Genomic DNA, 19,572 nt, shown 5'->3' with positions numbered 1-19,572 from the left:
GCAGCATGAATACAAAATTGGCTAGGGGACAGAAAGCAGAACGTGGTGGTGAACAGTTGTTTTTCAGACTGGAGGGAAGTATACAGTGGTGTTCGCCAGGGGTCAGTATTAGGACCACTGCTCTTTTTGATATATTAATGTCCTGGACTTGGATATAATTTCAAAGTTTGCAGACGACGCGAAACTTGTAAATGTAGTGAACAATGATATGGGTGGTAGCAGACTTCAAGAGGACATAGACAGACTGGTGAAATGGGCAGACATGGCAGATGAAATTTAACACAGAGAAGGGTGAAGTGATGCATTTTGGTAGGAAGAATGAAGAGAGGCAATATAAGCTAAACGGTACAATTTTAAAGGAGGTGCAGGAATAGAGACCCCTGGGGGTGCACATACATAAATCTTTGAAGGTGGCAGGAAAGTTGAGACGGCTGCTAAAAAAGAATATGGGATCCTGGACTTTATTAATATATAGAGTACAAAAGCAAGGAAGTTATGCTAAACCTTTATAAAACACTGGTTAGGCTGCAGCTGGAGTATTGTGTTCAATTCTGGGCACCACACTTTAGGAAGGATGTCCAGGCCTTAGAGAGATTTACTAGAGTGGTGCCAGGGATGAGGGACTTCAGTTACATGGACAGACTGGAGAAGGTGGGGTTGTTCTCCTTAGAACAGGGAAGGAGAAGGGGAGATTTGATAGAGGTGTTCAAAATCATGAACGGTTTTGATACAGTAAATGAGGAGAAACAGTTTCCAGTGGAAGAAGGATCGATAACCAGAGGACACAGATTTAAGGTTATCGGCAAAAGAGCCAGAGGCTACATGAGGAAATTTTTTTTTAATGCAGCGAGTTCTCATGATCTGGAATGCACTGCCTGAAAGGGTGGTGGAAGCAGATTCAATAGTAACTTTCAAAAGGGAATTGGATAAATAAATACTTGAAGGAAAAAAAACTACAGGGCTTTGCGGAAAGAGCAGGGGAATGGGACTAATTGGATAGCTCTTTCCAAGAGCTAGCACAAACACAATGGGCTGAATGGCCTCCTCCTGTGCTGTGCCTACTATGATAAGGTGCTGGCCTCCTAACTGTAGCTAACATCTGAGGTGTGGTAGAGAAACTGGATAGTCCACGGCTAATCCTCAGCTCCAGCACACCCGCTGTTATTTGAAAACACTGCACAGTGGCGGGGGTGGGAAGCCAAAACTCAATGCCTGATTATCGTGCTTTTGTGTCCAGTAGTGGAAATGATGGGGAAAAGGTATCCATGACTAGTAGGAATTATGGGAAATTGATTTTTTATTTAAACTATTTGAATACATACTTGCCTGTATTTTTCAAACAAATATTTCAAGCTGAAGCTGATGATCAGGGTCTTTTAAAAGTTTACAAACAAAAAAAATCAGCATGTCCTAAATTTGCATTACTCTCTTGTAACTAACTGCATGACATTATCCAATCTAAACTTGCATATAACCATTATTTAGGCAGCACTACAATAAGCCACAAAAGCTGAAAGTACATGGGATCATGTGACTGGTACTATCCTAAAAGTAATGCTCTGGGAAAAGACAATAAGGCAAGCCCAAGGCCTTTAAGAAGAGGCCTGTATAAGGGAAGTTGTTGGAAGTATTGGAAAATGGACAAATTTTGTAAATTCTTTTCAGAGCTTCTTTTGCACGTTTAATTAAATGTTATTTTTTTTAGAGTGCCGAAGGACTGTGGGGAGAGGGGGAAATACAGGATCCTGGAGAAATTTGAGAAATACTGAACAAGTGTTTTTTTGATGGTGAAATATGAGCCATTCACCAAAAAGCAATCAATCAATCAGCATACTTCACATTCAAAGGACAGTAAACACATGCAAATTTATTAGATATAACACTGATTAATAGAAAAGGATGGGTTTTTGCCAGATTAATGTATCTAAAGAAGGCAGAGGGGAAAATACTAAATGTGAAGAAAATAAAACTAAATCCCCATCAAATTTCATAAACATTTGATCACAAAGAACATAGGAATTGCTAGATGAAAAAAGAACAAGTTTCATCTAGTTTGCCTTCTACCATCCTGGTAGTCGCATGATACAATAATGGAGTTGTTGACTAGTCATAGAGATTGATTGCTATCAATTGATCTACAACAGACCCAGAATGACATGAGAAAAACCCCAGTGGTGGAAAGCTTTGGGAACCATGGGCTCAATTTTGAAATGGTGGCAGGTTGGCAGCAGGGGTTGGGGGGGTGGAGGAAGAGAAAAAAAAATGTGGAGATGCGTGTGGCAAACCCGAATTTAAAAAACGTACCTTTTCCGACGCGATCATGATGTAATTCATGGGTATTAAAGCTGTTTCCGGGTTTCGCGCCTGATTGACAGGCTGTCTGCCGACAGGAGCTGCAACGCCGAGTGGGTGCTGGAACGGCGGGGGGGGGGGGGGGGGGGGGAAAGGGCCCGAGAGGGACATCGGAGAGGGAGGAATCACAGCAGGGCGGTGCAGGTGACATCGGTAGAAAGGTAGGTTTATTTTGTTTTCTTTAAACTTTGTGCAAAGGTTTTTTATTTAATTTATTTTTGCCTGAGTCAGCCCTTCACGCCTGGGGAATCGTTTTAACTATCTACCATGTCAGAAATGAAATACCTGAAGTACCTTCACGAGATACATTTTTTTAAATTATCATCCCGCCGGATTTAATTGCCAGCAAAACTCCTGCATTCGGGAGGCGCGCGTGCACACAGGCGTGTCTGTGATCAACCCGGAAGTTGGTGGGGTTGGGGCCAGCTTCCTCACCCGCTCAGGATTTTCCCTATTTTCGCAGCCCCCCGCCCCCACAATTTGATTTGAAAACCAGAGCCCATAGGTCCAAAGTCCCCTTTTTCATGCCAAGCATGCTAACCAGATTTACCACGTCATGTCTCAAATTACTCATATACAGGATCCCAAAATGCTATTTTCTGAAAGAAATCTCTCTTATTTGCATTTGAATTAATGTATAATGATTCTGCATTTTGCACACACATATATAGACAACTAATACTGCATTCCACATGCATAACCATTTTCTGTGTAATTAATGTTTTCTCTAATTTTCACCAAACTTTTAATTTATTTTGCCTGCCAAATTTTAACTTTTTTTTTTAAAAAGGTCTGAACATTTCCCAGAAATAAAAACTGAGCTCTACTCATTTTGATGTATCACATGCATACACAATGTGAAAATAATTTATTAAATCACTGAGATCTGCAAATATCTTTAAAATATATGCAATATTTAACGGCCTCATCCCAGACTTCTGAAACTGTTGACTGAACTTACTTTAGAAGTGGGTAGATTTTGCATATTTTGATTAACCTGGCACCACTTTGTACCAACTTCCCCCCAGAATTAATAATTTACTTCAAAAAAGTAATTTTTGTGCTCCATATTTGGTACTATCATACAATTTCTAAAATTCCCTATGAAAACATATGGGATGCGAGGATGATACTGCAGAATATGGACAGAGTGCCAGCTAGAAATTTGGCTTAAATACATAAAACAGGGCATTTAAATTACAAAATTTTCAAGCAAAAAAGAGATTAATGAGCAGGGTATACTAGGGGTTGATCTTCAGATTCATTGTGTATTATAAATAAAGGAAGTGGATTATCATGTCAAAAGCAAGATATCCACATTTGCAGATCATACCACACTGAGCAAATAAAGAGGAACAACGAAATATATAGAAGTTACAACACGGAAACAGACCATTCAGCGCAACCAGTCCATGTCGGCGTTTACCCTCCACACGAGCAAATCGCTGATCACATTTACCCAACTTGTTCCCATATCCCTTCAATCCTTTTTCCTTCATCCATCTATCCAATCTAATCTTGAATGTTGACATAGTTTCTGCCTCAACTACTAACCCTGGACGTGAATTCCACAGCCTTATAACTCTGAAGAAGTTTCTCCTGCCATCTGTTCTAAATCTCTTACAATTAATCTTGCATCATTCTTGACCCTTCAACTAATGGAAGCAGTCTACTTCTTTCTACCCTGTCCCATTCTTCATAGTGCAACAATTTTAGAAGAAGCAACGGAGCAAATAATGGGCAACAATGTAATGGTTTTTGGATTTGAATTCAAGTTATTAGGAGCAATTAAGGAAGTCAGACTTATTCGTGTGGGAAAAAATGTCAAGATGTCTGCAGAAGTTTTCAAAATTAGGAATAGGTTGATAAAGCTGATTCAATAAATTACTCACACCAACTGACGATTCAAAAACTAGGGATAATAATGTAAAAATTATTGTACATAAAGGTGGTGCTGTACAAGCTACAGGTCAACTGTGGCTTATGGGTGCTCTTTTCACCCAACAATTGTTTTTTTTGTTCCTTTTCCATACTTGTTATTAATATATCTGAGGTGAAGGAGAGGGAGCGGCCCATAAAAAGGCGGGAGTCGGAGGTCCGAGAGCAGCTGAGGCGGCAGAGCGGGGGAGAGGGAGCGGCCCATAAAAAGGCGGGAGTCGGAGTGTCAGGGAGAAATAAAACCCAAAGTGACGTCAGCACAAGGGAAGGAGCTGCTTGGTGAGGAGCTGGTGAGTGTTTTTTTTAAGTTTTTAGTTCATATTCAGTTAAGTTTATTTAATATAATAAATCGAGGCATGGCAGGGCACCTGACTCCCGCGGAATGCATATCTTGTGCCACATGGGTACTCCAGGACGCTTCCCGTGTCCTCGACAGCCACTGGTGCAGGAAGTGTCGCCAGCTGGAGGAGCTCAACCGCCGGGTTTTGGAGCTTGAGCGGCAGCTGGCATCACTGCAGTGCATCTGTGAGACTGAGAAATACGTGAATAGCACATTTCAGGAGGTGGTCACCCCACAGCTTAAGAAAGCCAGGCAAAAACAGACGGGGTGACTGCCAGACAAACAAGGTGCAGGCAGGTAGTGCAGGAGTCCCATGAGGACATCTCACATTCTAACCGTGAGGGAAAGGGGTCCCGTGGGGACTACAACCACAGCCAAGACCATAGCACCATGGGTGGCTCAGCTGTTCCGGGGGGGTCAGAGGAAGGTCAAGAGAGCGACAGCGATAGGGGATTCTATAGTTGGGGGAGCAGACAGGAATTTCTGTAGCCGAAGACGTGATTCCAGGATGGTATGTTGCCTCCCTGGTGCCAGGGTCAAGGATGTCACTGAGCAGCTGCAGAACATTCTGGAGGGGGAGGGTGAACGGCCAGAGGTCGTGGTCCACATTGCTACCAACGACAGGTAGAAAGAGGGATGAGGTCCTGCAGGCAGATTTTAAGGAGTTAGGAAAGAAATTAAGAAGCCAGACCTCAAAAGGTAGTAATCTCCAGTTTACTCCCAGTGTCACACGCTAGCAAGTATAAAAATAGGAGGATAGAGTAGATGAATGCATGGCTGGAGAGATGGTGCAGGAGGGAGGACTTTAGATTCCAAGGGTATTGGGGTCGGTTCCGGGGGAGGTGGGACCTGTACAAGCCAGACGGTTTCCACCTCAACAGGACCAGGACCAATATCCTCGCAGGGAGGTTTGCTAGTGCCATTGGAGAGGGTTTAAACTAGCTTGGCCGGAGATGGGAACCTGAGCGTAGATTCAGAAGAGAGAGAAGCAGAGCTGGAAATGGAAGGCAGAAAATTTAGTAAGTGAGTTTGGAAAGCAGAGGAAACAAAGTTTAGAAACTAGACAACAAAGGAGTTTTGCAGTGCTTAATGGTATATACCTCAATGAAAGGAGTAGAGTGAATAAGGCAGATGAGCTAAGAGCAAAGATAGACACGTGGAAGTACGATATTTTAGCTGTTACTGAAACATGGCTTAAACTGGGGCAGGAATGGCAGTTCAACAATCCTGGGAACAGGATTTGAGACGAGATAGAGGGGGATAAAAAAGGAGGTGGGTGGCAATATTGGTTAAAGAAGCAATTACAGCTGTGATGAGAGATGATATGTTAGAAGGATCATCAAATGAGGCCATATGTGTTGAGCCAAAGAACAAAAAGAGAGGCAATTACACTACTGGGAGTGTACTATAGATCCTCAAACAATCAGAGGGAGATAGAAGAGCAAATATGTAAGCAAATTTGAGAAATGCAAAAACAATAGGGTAGTAATAGTAGGGGATTTCAACTAGCCTAATATAAACTGGGATACAATCAGTGCAAAAGGTATAGAGGGCGCAGAATTCTTAAAATGCATTCAGAAGAACTTTTTTAGCCAGTATGTAGCAAGCCCAACAAGAGAGGGGGCAGTTCTGGATTTAGTTTTAGGGAATGAAGCTGGGCAGGTGGAAGGAGTATCAGTGGGAGAGCATTTTGGTGGTAGTGATCATAATTCAGTTATATTTAGGATAGTTATGGAAAAGGACAAAGATAGAACAGGAGTAAAAGTTCTAAATTGGGGAAAGACCAATTTTATTAAGCCGAGAAGTGATTTAGCAAAAGTGGACTGGAAACAGCTACTTGAAGGTGTCAACGCAGTGGGAGGCATTCAAGGGGGAGATTCAAGGGGTTCAGAGTAAACAAAGAAAAAGGGTGGGACGACCAAATCTAGAGCCCCCTTGGATGACGAGCAGCATACAGGGTAGGATAAGGGAAGCTTATGTCAGACACCGAGAGCTCAATACTGCAGAAAGCCTAGAAGAGTATAAAAAGTGCAGTGGTGAAATTAAAAAAGGAAACTAGGAAAGCAAAGAGAGGGCATGAAAAAATACTGGCAAGTAAAATTAAGGAAAACCCCAAAATGTTTTATAAATACATAAAGAGCAAGAGGATAACTAAGGAAAGAGTAGGGCTTATTAGAGACCAAAAAGGTAACCTATGTGTGGAGGCAGAAGATGAGATTATGGTTCTTAATGAATAATTTGCGCCTGTCTTCACAAAAGAGGGGGACGATGCAGAGGTTGTAGTTGAGAAGGAGGAGGAGGAGTGTGAAATATTGGATGGGATAAACATAGCGAGTGAGGAAGTATTAAGCTTTTATGAAAGGGAAATAGTGATTGACAAATTTATTAGAGTTTTTTGAGGATGTAACTAGCGGGGTAGATAAAGGGGAACCAGTGGATGTCGTATATTTGGATTTTCAAAAGGCATTCGATAAGGTGCCATACAAAAAGGTTGTTACACAAGGTAAGGGTTCATGGGGTTGGGGGTAATATATTAGCACGGATAGAGGATTGGTTAACAGACAGGAAACAGAGAGTAGGGATAAACAGGTCATTTTCAGGTTGACAGGCTGTAACTAGTGGGGTGCTGCAAGGATCAATGCTTGGGCCTCAGCTATTTACAATCTATATTAATGCCTTAGAGAAGCAAGGGAGGAAATAGCGGAGGCTCCGACCGTCATTTTCCGATCCTCAATGGCTACAGGCGTGGTGCCAGAGGATTGGAGGACTGCTAATGTTGTACCGTTGTTTAAAAAGGGAGAAAGAGATAGACCGAGTAATTATAGGCCAGTAAGTCTAACCTCGGTGGTGGGCAAATTATTGGAATCAATTCTGAGGGACAGCATAAATCGTCATTTAGAAAGGCACGGAGTAATTAAGGACAGTCAGCATGGATTTGTTAAGGGAAGGTCGTGTCTGACTAATTTGATTGAATTTTTTGAGGCGGTAACAAGGAGGGCTGATGAGGATAACGTGTTTGATGTAGTGTACGTGGATATTAGCAAGGCTTTTGACAAGGAAAGTAAAAGCCCATGGGATCCAAGGGAAAGTGTCTAGTTGGATCCAAAATTGGCTCAGTGGCAGGAAGCAAAGGGTAATGGTTGACGGTGTTTTTGCGATTGGAAAGCTGTTTCCAGTGGGGTTCCGCAAGGCTCAGTACTAGGTCCCTTGCTTTTTGTGGTATATATTAATGATTTGAACTTGAATGTGGGGGGCTTGATTGAGAAGTTTGCAGATAATACAAAAATTGGTCATGTGGCTGATAGTGGGGAGGTAAGCTGTCGACTGCAGGAAGATATCAATGAACTGGTCAGGTGGGCAGAAAAGTGGCAAATGGAATTCAATCCAGAGAAGTGGGAGGTAATGCATTTGGGAAGGGCTAACAAGGCAAGGGAGTACACAATAAATGGGAGGATACTGAGAGGTGTAGAGGAACAAAGGGACCTTGGAGTGCATGTCCACAGATCCCTGAAGATAGCACGATAGGTAGATAAGGTGGTTAAAAAGTTATACGGGATACCTTCCTTTATTAACCGAGGCACTGAATATAAAAGCAGGGAGGTTATGCTAGAACTGTATAAAACACTGGTTGGGCACAGCTTGAGTACTGCGTACAGTTCTGGTGACCACATTACAGGAAAGATGTGATTGGACTAGAAAGGGTACAGAGAAGATTTACAAGGATGTTGCCAGGGCTGGAGAATTTTAGCTATGAGAAAAGATTGGATTGGCTGGGGTTGTTTTCTTTGGAACAAAGGAGGCTGAGGGGAGATTTAATTGAGATATATAAAAACAGGACTAGATAAAGTGGATAGGGAGGACCTATTTCCCTTAGCAGAGAGGTCAGTGACCAGGGGGCACAGATTTGAAGTAATTGGTAGAAGGATTACAGGGGAGTTGAGAAGAAATTTTTTCACCCAGAGGGTGGTGGGGGTCTGGAAATCACTGCCTGAAAGGGTGGTAGAGGCAGAAACCCTCAACTCATTTACAAAGTACTTGGATGTGCACTTGAAGTGCCGTAACCTACAGGTCTACGGACCAAGTGCTGTAAAGCGGGATTAAGCTAGATAGCTCTTTTTCGGCCGGCACAGACACGAAGGACCAATGGCCTCCTTCTGTGCCGTAACTTTCTATGATTCTATGATATGAGGAGCTTGCTAAAGATGGCCCACAGTTTTTTTTACCCTTTTCAGATCCTTTTAATATTGATTATTCTGGAATTTGTAATAGTCAATTCTGACCACTGTGTGGAGTTCACTTGCCATTCAATTGACCCCTGCATTATAATCCTCCCTGTGATTGAATATTGCTAAGGTCAGCTGCTTCCTGCAGGCCCACATACAGTGCACTGTTGCAAATGTACTGGGGTGAGTACTGTCCCTCTTCCTCTATCATCAGTAATAATGATGGATTTGTCCTTGCCTTACGCAAGCATCTCTGCCAGAGTCTCAAGACGTATTTGTTCCACTGTTCGGCGTTCACAGATGTTATAATGTGAGAGACGATGCGCTATTTTTATTGCTCGGTTCTGGATCGTTTTTAGCCTCGTAAGCTTTGGCATGCATCAAACACTTTCCACCTAAACTGTTTAAACTCTCCTGGCCTTGAGGATTAGAAAAGATTGTTTCCTGATTGGTGTATTTAGAAAAATAAAAGGAGCAGCCCTTTTACACTAATCAGGAAGCAGTCTTTACCAGTTCTTCCAGTTGGGGAAGTTTAAAGAGGCTGAAGCTTCCCAGTTGCGAGCTTTGCAATGGATCCCAGCAGACACACTGAACACATCAGACACAACGGCAGCTGGCACAGTGAGAGTGACAATGGTAGCAGGGTACCCAGCATAGGTGATGGGTACAGTAGTGATGGCAAAGACAGCATAATAAGGGAGCAAATAAAAGCAGCAGGTAGTGAGTGGTGGTGGACCAGGAGAAGCTGTAAATATAAAGAAGCATGGTCATGAAACGAAGAGCAATAAGCTAAGCAAGATATAAAATCTTCATACATGGGGAATTGGGGGGATTTTTTTTTACTCTTTGAAGGGCTTTGATTTTCAGCGTATGGTTGGGGGGGGGGGGGGGGGGGAAGAGTAAAAGAGAGCATGGACTTCTGGTGTATGGGCGTGGAAGGAAAACAGCGCAGCGTTGCCAACTCTGGGAGCTAAGGGTGAGCAGGCAGTGGAAATACTCTGGATAGAATTAAGAAACAGCAAAGGATGCAAAACTCTGGTGGGAGTTATCTACAGACCTCCTGACGGCAGTGATACAATAACGGGACACATAAATATGAGATTAGAGAAGCATTTAGTGATGGCAAAGTGGCTATAAAGGGAGATTTTAATTTTCACATAGATTGGGAGATGCAAAGCAGCTCAAGTGGTAAAGGCAATGGATTTCTAGAGTGTATCCAGGACACTTTTCTGAAACAATATATCTTAGACCCAACAAAGGAATAGGCCATACTAGACTTAGTAATGAGTAACGAGCCAGAATTAGTTAATAATCTGACAGTAAGGGAGCATCTTGCAAACCGTGACCATAACATGATAGAGTGTGACGTTAAGTTTGAGAAGGAGAAAGATCACACACTAACTAAGGTTATAAACTTAAGTAAAGTTGACTTCGAAGGAATGAGGCATAAGCTGAACACGTAAAACTGGGCTGAGCTGTTAACAGGTACGCCTGCAGAAAAACAGTAGGAGGTATTCGAAGAAGTACTTAGTGCAATACAATACCAATACATACCCCTAAAGAGCAAAAATTCCACTTGTACAGTCAAGCACCATGGTCAACATGTGAGGTAAGATGCAGTATAAAACTGAAGGGATTGAATTACACAAATGCCAAGAAAAGTGGAAATCCAGAGGACTGGGAGAAATATAGAAAACAAAAGGACACAAAGAAAATATTAAGAGCTGTAAAAAGGGAATAGGAAGGCGAATAGTAAAAGTTTTTATAAATATATTCAAGGTGTCAGCTGTGGCTCAGTGGTAACACTCTCGTGTCAGAAGGTTGTGAGTTCAAGGCCCTCTATCTAGGCTGACATTCCAGTTCAGTACTGACAAATATGCTGTCTTTTCGATGCGATGTTAAACCGAGGACCCGCATGCCATCTCAGGTGAACGTAAAAGATCCCATGGCACTATTTCAAAGAGGAGGAGCAGGGGAGCTCATCCCGGTGACCTGGCCAATATTTATCCCTCAACCAACACCTAAAAACAGATTATCTGGTCATTATCACACTGCTGTTTTTGGGACCTTGCTGTGCGCAAATTGGTTGCTGTGTTTTCTACATTAGAACAGTGATAATACTTCAAAAGTACTCCATTGGCTGTAAAGCGCTTTGGGACGTCCTGAGGTAGTTGGAGGCGCTATATAAATGCTAGGTCTTTCCTTAAGAGTAAGGCTAAAGGAGACATGGGTATTATGGTAATAGATAACAAGGTAGTGGCAGATTTATTAAACGGGTACTTAGTATCCGTTTTCACAGTAAAGGAAGAGGATAGAAGGGAAACTAAAAATAAACCATGGGGAGGAAATTATATTCAGTGTTAGTAAAAAAAAATGGTAATGCTGAAAATAAAATAATAGGGATAAGGATAAATAAATCTCCAGGACCTGATCTTTTAAACCCTGGGGTGGAAACTAAGTAGGTGAGAACATAAGAAATAAGAGCAGGAGTAGGCCATACGGCCCCTTGAGCCTGCTCCGCCATTCAATCAGATCATAGCTGATCATCTACCTCAACTCCACTTTCCCGCCCTATCCCCATATCTCTTGATTCCCATCATGTCCAAATATCCATTGATCTCAGTGTTGAATATACTCAGAGGAAACTGCAGAAGCATTACCTATAATCTTTCAAAGCGCTCTTGATTCAAGAATGATGCCATTAGACTGGAAAAATGCTAATGTCACTCCATTATTTAAGATGGGTGAGAGAGAGAAACCAGGTAACTACAGGCCTGTCAGTTGTGGGGAAGCTACTAGAATCTATTAGGGATCGAGTGATTGAGCACTTGAACAAATATGAGCAGATCAGAGAGAGCCAGCATGGGTTTTTTAAAGGTATGTCTGACTAATCTAGTTGAATTTTTTTTTAAAGAGGTCACTAATAAGTCAGACAAGGGAGTGTCTATGGATGTTATCTATATGGACTTCCACAAGGCATTCAATAAGGTTCCACACAAAAGATTATTGGCGAACATGAGTGCGCATGGAATTGGAGGTAGTCTTTTGACTTGGGTTGGAAATTGGTTGGGAAATAGGAGGCAGAGAATCGGGATAAAGGGTATGCACTCAGATTGGCAGGATGTGACAAGGTGTTCCCCAGGGATCTGTTCTGGAGCCTCAACTTTTCACCATATTTATTATGGACTTGGATGGAGGAATAGAGAGTTGTATATCCAAGTTTCCAGATGACACTAAATTATGAGGGACAGTAGTGCAGGTGGGAGCAAGACATTGCAACAGGAATCAATAGATTAAGTGAGTGGGTAAAACTACGGCAGATGGAGTTCAATGTGAGGTCATCCAGCTTGGACCGGAGAAAGATAAATTGGACTATTTTCTAAATGGTGAAAAACTAGGAACTGTACAGGAGCAAAGACCTGGTAGTCCAAGTACACAAATCATTTAAAGCTAGTAGACACGTGCAAAAAGCAATCAAAAAGGCTAATGTACTGTTGGCCTTTATTTCAAGGGGATTGTAATACAAAGGGGAGCAAGTTATGCTTCAGTTGTATACAGCCACGGTCAGACAGCATCTGGAGTACTGCATTCAGTTTTGGGCACTGCACCTCAGGAAGGATATATTGGCCTTGGAAGGTGTGCAGTGCAGATTCACCAGAAATGTATCAGGGCTTGGAGGGTTATATTATGAGGACAGGTTGCATAAACTCGGCTTGTATTCCCTTGAGTATAGAAGGTTGAGGGGTGATCTGATCGAGCTGTTTAAAATGATAAAATGATTCGATGGGGTAGTTTTAAAAGAAACTATTTCCTCCGGTGTGGAAATCAAGATGGATGGGTCAAAATCTGAAAATTAGAGCTAGGCCATTTGGGAGAGAAATCAGGAAGCACTTTTTTTTAAAAAAACACAAAGGGTAGTAGAAATCTGGAATTTTCTCCCCCAAAAAGATGTAGATGCTAGAACAATTGCAGCTTTCAAGATTGAGTGATAGATTTTTGTTAGGCAAGGGTATCAAGAGATATGGAGCTATGGTGGATAAATGGAATGGAGGTACAGATCAGCCATGATCTAACTGAATGGCGAGGCAGGCTTAAGGGACTGAATGGCCTACTCCTGTTCCAAACGCATTCAAACCCCTTGATTTTGCAAGTATTAAAACTCTGCGTAGGGTATGCTCTTCCTGCCCACAAACTTTACTTCCTATTGTCACAATTTTTGGTCACACTTTCATATCAACATTTACCACTACAAATTGGTATATCAAGATTTCCCATTCGATTTTGTTATGTCAAATGTCATGTTGTAACTGCAAGCTCAGGCTACTAGGTGGCTCTGTGGAGCAAGTTGTTTTTTTAAAAAAAAGCCCAACTCTGTCATCATTTTATATATTAAAAAACAGACGAACAACACCACAGGCAATTTACTAGTTTAGTTTAAAAGTTTGGGAGTCAGGTGGGAAATTTAAAACACAATTTTGTACATGTTTAAATTTCTTGTGGGAATCATGAATGTTAATGAAACAAAATCCAACAATCATGGGACATGCGTATGAATCACAAGAGCTGGTATTGCTGAGTCATGAATATTCCATGTAATAACTGCACTGCATTATAAAAAGTATGGATTTACAAGCTATTTACTGTGCATCACTAAATCTTTCAGCATTGAAACGAATGTTGCTATATACTAAAATCCCTGAAGATCCTACTTCTGCTTTTTTTAAAACCATCTTGGCCAGATTTAAAAAAACAGCAGGGGCACCAAGAAAAGGAAAACAGATTTTGAGGATCGCATCTTTAAAGACGGGTACACAGATTGCTACTTTTTTTGTGGAACTGTGTGCAGTGTTAATAAAGTACAACTTTGATGGCACTGCAAGACTAAACACTAAGCAAAATTTGATGGATTTAAGGGACATTAGCACCATGAGGTCAACAAATTTAAAAATCAATCCTCATTACAGTAGTGTTTTCCAGCATACAAACAATAATAGAGGATACAGGTCTAGCCAGTTTAATTGTGGCTTAATCTGATGTTGCTTTTGTGAAATACAGTCGTGCCTGTTTATTTGCAACGCGCTTAATTCTAATTCTCTTTTTAATGCAAGCATTTCTAAAGTCCCATTCTTTCCCCTATACTTCCAAGTGAAAAGTTCATTTTATTGCAATTTCATTTATTGCTGCGCAGAAACCCCACTTTAACACGATTTGTCACTTTTAAACCTGAGGCTTTCACCTCAATCAGTGGTCAGTGGTCAAAGTGCCTAAGAACTGGTTTGGCATTGTTTCCATCTGTTTGTTAGTGAGTGGGTGAGGGAGAAATGGAAGTCGATTTTCCAGATGGCTAAATAAAAAAGTGCCGTGACTTGTTGCTGTGCATGGATATTTTGAACAGTTTGAAGGAATTGAGAATTCAAAAGCTAGTTGCAGAGAAGCATGGCATTTCTGAATCTTAAGTTTCTAGAATTCTGGAAAGAAAAGCTGATGCCTTGAAGGACTGGGAAAGAAATGAGAACCAGGATAGGAAACGGATGCGTGAAAGTAAGATGGCCAATGTTGATGAAGCGCTGCTCAGGTGGTTTAATCGCAAAAGAGCTCAGGCAATCTCGCTTGACGACTGCCTATTGAAAGCTGAGGTTAATGAGCTTCCCATAGAACTCGTTGTGGAAAGCTCTGAAGCATCAAATGGATTCCTGTGCAGCTGGAAAATGAGACACAACCTTGTTTAAGAAAAGCTATGCGGTAAAAAAGCAGACAGTGACAAACCCACTGCTGATGCAAGGATCAAGGAAGTGTTGTCAAGTTTGTTAGCACACTATTCACCCGACTGTATTAACAATTGCTACGAGACCGGACTTTTTCCATCGCGCCCTGCCTGATCAAACCTACGTAAAAAGAGAAATGATGCCATACATGGTTGTTGTCCGCTAACCAAACGGGCTCAGACAAGGTGAAACCTTGTGATTGGGAAAAGCAAGAACCCTCATTGCTTTAAAAATGTGAAAACTTTTCCAACTATGAAACCAGTTCTAATGCTTGGATGACACAAACAATTTTCCAAAAGTGGCTGCGGTTTTTCAATTCCAGGATGAGAAAGCGGGGCAAGAAGGTGGTGCTTTTGATGAATAATACCACTTACCATGAAAGAGCCCAATTTTTAGCATCTACCACCACTTCCGTCATACAGCCCCTGGACCAAGGCGTCATTCATAGCATGAAGCAACACTACAAGAAGTAATTCCCATGCAAGGTAGTTTCTATTTTAAATTCTACTGAGGAAACTGGCATTTCACATGTTACGGAAAACTACCGCGTGCTGGATGCTACGAACCCATCCAGTGGAGCTTGAAATGCAGCGACTCCCCGCTGCATCAGTAATTGCTTTAGAAACAGTGGTTTGGTTTCTAGCGAGAAAAACAATGACCCAGTCGAAGTTGAGGAGGTCGATGAAGGAATTCTTGGCAGTTTGAGTGAGGAAGAGTTTGATCTTTTTGTTTCAATGGATGACGACCTCGACATCTGCGGAGAGGTGACTGATGCAGAAATAGTTTCTTTCTTAAAAAAACTCAGCAACAGAAGCTGCAGAGGATGTAACTGAAGATGTGCCAGAGCTGGAAATTGCCAAAGTTACAAAGGTAAATTCTGCACTGTGCATTCTGCAGCGATTCAGCGAGTCAAAAAGATAGTGAAACGTTTGATGAATTTTATGAAATGGATGGGAAAGTGTGGAGATTAATGACTTCTCATCTTCACCAAAAAAAACAGAATTCTTTGCAACATTTTAAAAACACTCCAGAGATGTGAGCATTTTTCTTTAACTTTTAAGATGCTGGAATGTTGTAATAATTTCTTGCTAGATAAAAACTGATAAGGACTTGCTGTAGCACAATAATGTACATTGGCACAGCCATAGCATGAAACTCAAGTTTGTTTGAGTCACATCATGAAATATACCTCTTAACAGGGCATAAGACATTCACAGAACTCTGCGACGAGTCATGGCTAATTGACTTTGCATTTCTAGTGAACTTTACAGACCAGTTGAATATTCTTAACAAGAGGTTGTAAGGAGCCCCCCAGGGCCTGTAACAGAGTTGTTCGGCCATGTACATGCATTTGAGACTAAACTTGAGCTCGTGGCAAGCCGTCACACTTTCTCTCCTGCACTTCTATTCAAAATGAGCTGCAACGGTCTATTTGACTATTGTCATTCTACTTCAAGGAAGATGAATGCAGCTTGAGTTTGCCAAGGCTTCCGTGACAGAAGTGTTTGGGAGTGAATTACTGTCAATGTTGAGAGTACCCAACCAGAGATTCAAACAGAACTGAATGAGCTCCAATATAATACTCAGTTAAAGAGCAGAGTTTGATGGTGTGAGTGAGGTGGTATTCTATAAGTATCTGCCAGAGCGGTTTGGAGCTCTACAGTGTCACACCTAGGACAGCTGTCATTATTTGGCAGCACACTTGTGTGTGAACAAGCATTTTCACAAATTAACCTACAAAAGTCCCACTTTTGTTTAAGGCTCACTGATGTCCTATGGCAAAACAGGCACGACTAGTGAAAGACCTGGCACCGGAGAGAGAGTTCATTACAATTATGCTCTGACTGACTGAGTAAGATATCATGGAAACCCAGCTAAAAAAACACTTCGAAGACTTGGGTTCTCAATTTCTGCTATGCCACGATTTTATATGCATGGTGAAATCCAGAAATAAAATCAACTGTGACAAGCAGATTCCTGTTAAAGTAGCCAAGTTTCATTTTTGATCACAGAATGTTAAAATACAACTCTATCACACAGTATTTTGCTGACTAAGACACTGAGGCACTTAAACAAATACAACCCAAAACATCCACATACCTATTGTGGGTTTCCATGTAGGGGCTGTATTCTGGTTCTTTATTTTTGCAGTTTGCTTGCATTCCTCTGAAAGCACAAGGTCAAGGGCTTTATGTGCATCAAACTGACTGTTCAGCACAGCATCAACCATTACTTGTTCTGATACAGACTCCCCCAAGACTTCTCGCATTTTATCAAGGCAGGCATACAGACGAGCTAAAAATAGAAGAGCATATTCAGATAGTATTTTAGGAATCATGCAGTATTAAAATCTCTCTATAAATGTGGGGAAAACTATTTGAGTGAGCAACACCAATTCAAAACTATTGTTTTTTCTAAATGTATATTTTCAAATAAATGTTTAAAAACAAATTCTTCAGATGGCTCAATTATGCAATGCATTGGTACCCTTTGCATGCAGAGTGCTTGAAAACAATAATGCTCACATTCTTCCTACATGTCAAGTTTACAACCCTGATCAAACCATTAGGGAAAAACTCCAGGTGGAGGCTGGGTACTTCATGCAGAGAGGAAAGTTCATCACCCAAATTCATTCTCACGCACATCTCAGCTGGATCAATAATGCCACTGCTGCATCATCTTCAATTTTCCTCAACCACAAAAATAACTTAGCTCTTGTGGGAGGGAAAAAAATCTCCACCTATATCTCTGATGATGCTGTGATTTTAGGAGTGTTTTTTTTTGTAATTCATTTGATTTTCTCCCCTCTTTCTGGCAAGGTGTCTTCTCATGCAAGACAATAAGCTGAAAATTTGCTCTTGCACCTCAGCCAAAGCCACTCTGAAACTAAGTGTAAAAATAGGCACAAGAGCAGTTGAAATGCTAAATGCTGACACTCCTTTCTGCGAGGAAACACCTAACTTCTGCTCTGTGCCCCCAAGAACAGCATGGTGAAATTTCAAACTCACCACATGGGAAACTGTAAGAAACAGCCTCCACCCTATCACCTCATAGCATTGTGCATTGATGCATCTACGTGGTGCGCTATTAAATTGCCAACTTATCTTTTGAAGGACCCATCTGGTATTTTCCCTTCCAACTACTTTATATGTAGCGTTGAAAAAACGTCTTCAAATCCCTCTTCAATTAATGTCTGTTGCCTTCTTACATTCTAATATACTATTTTAAATTATCTTCAACTATTTTTTCCTGAGTCCCAGTCCTCACTACTATATGTTTTTCTGTTTCAGGTGACCTTCCAACAGGCATCTAAGCCCTAATGATGGAGATGTTAGTTACATTGCATCAATAGTTGAGAGACTTTATATCAGTAAATGGCTGTTGCATTTGCTGAATTTCCTTCCTGGCTTGTTCTGCCGCTGCTCAGTAAGTGCTTCTTTTACTTTTCTCCCAAAAGATTCTATCAGACAGCGAGGTAAATTTATAAACAAAATAAAATGAGAGTCCAAATACCAAACTGCCAAACAACTTTATGTGAAGCCATAAGACTGATGTCATATGGCACTGCAGGAGTATAATAATTGAGGATAGGTGAGTTGCAGCTTAGCAGATACTTCCAGAAATATACTATCCAGCTTTGGTGTGTGTCTTAATTGAGATACTTATCTCTGTCTCTACTTCTAGAACAGGGGATGAAGGTTTTGAAGTCCTAAGACATACTGTTATAAAATAATCACGACACTTAGTCTTTATGACCTGCTTTTCTTAATTCTGTCCAAAAAAAATCTCAAATTTCACAAATCCCAAAATTGGGGTTAAGAAAAGATGCCAGAACCTCCATATGTGTCAGTAATTGTAAAAAGCGTTTCTACAGTTAACAGTGTTCAAAAGTACAAAATGATAAAACTTCTCAAAACACAGCTAAGAAAATGTTGTGTAACCATTTACAAAATGTGTTTGCACCGTTTTTCTCACATAGTGCTACAGGTAACAGGCAACAATTGAAGGCAACAGCAAAAAAAATATTGAAAACAATAGAATATCACCACACAGTGAATATTTGTTCATTACAATTATCTTCAGATGCTACAGGATAGCACTTCATTACAGTCTTATTCTTGACTGTTAGTAGTATCTTGCGGTTGGGCAGTTGCGCATTGGTTCTTAGGATAGTCCAAATTTATCCCCTCCCACACTATTTGCAATGAAACCACTCAGGAACAAGGATGCTCCCTGTAATTGACTTCAGCGGAGCAGGGAGGAAGATGCTACTTAAGGGTTGATGTAACAGCAATAAAAATTGGATGCTTTTTAACAACATTAAAGAAATTTCTTGTAAGACAGATATTTTCTTTTATAATTAAAAAGAGAGAATTCCTTGAACCAAAGAACTGGGTGTCGCTAAATACCTGTACCTGCATGGCAAATAAACAAACTTGCACAGTATTACACTAACATGTAAACATTCATTCAATGCTTCCTTTCCAGCTCTAATAGACCCTCTGCTCTGCAGCTCTGCCAGAGGCCTGGTGCATTCTTTCAATGCTTGCTCTCCACCCATCTGGAACAAATGGACTTGGGTCGAGCTGGAGAAGACAGTCAGGGAGGCTGAAGCAGCACATCATAAATTCATAAGCTAAACCCAGAACTGGCCAGTTTAGCACCAATACGTCAAATGTGAAAGTGTAAAGATTGCAAAGCAGAATACCAAATATAAGCAGAAGCTGACACAACTCTTGAGTCAAGGCCTGCTAGTTATATTCAGCAAAACTGCCCTACTCTTCAGCAATTTAAACAAACTAGGAGGTGCAGTGGAAGCAGTTTCTTCTTCAGCAACTTAAATATTTTAGTAGTGCTCATGTACAGAAAGATGCCTTGGCGCATTTTACAGGGAGAAAATAATTAGGGTCAAGATAGACAAACCTCCAGGACCTGATGGTTTCCACCCCAGGGT

At 41.2% G+C, this 19,572-nt stretch overlaps 1 protein-coding gene across 4 annotated transcripts in view; it reads right to left on the bottom strand.

Moving 5' to 3' along the window:
• Positions 1-19,572, bottom strand: part of hbs1l (HBS1-like translational GTPase) — a 178,321-nt gene that overhangs the window by 136,801 nt on the left and 21,948 nt on the right. For 2 of the 4 annotated variants that reach the window (XM_067984845.1, XM_067984847.1), the window contains exon 4: positions 16,719-16,913. In XM_067984845.1, the coding sequence (XP_067840946.1) occupies positions 16,719-16,913 (195 nt within the window). The remainder of the gene's footprint in view (positions 1-16,718; positions 16,914-19,572) is intronic. The other 2 variants (XM_067984848.1, XM_067984849.1) reach the window with 1 other exon arrangement.

This window comes from Heptranchias perlo, chromosome 5 (assembly GCF_035084215.1).
Source record: "Heptranchias perlo isolate sHepPer1 chromosome 5, sHepPer1.hap1, whole genome shotgun sequence".
NCBI classification, from domain to species: domain Eukaryota; kingdom Metazoa; phylum Chordata; class Chondrichthyes; order Hexanchiformes; family Hexanchidae; genus Heptranchias; species Heptranchias perlo.
Note: the sequence above shows the minus strand (reverse complement) of the source record. Positions and strands in the feature narration are given on the sequence as shown.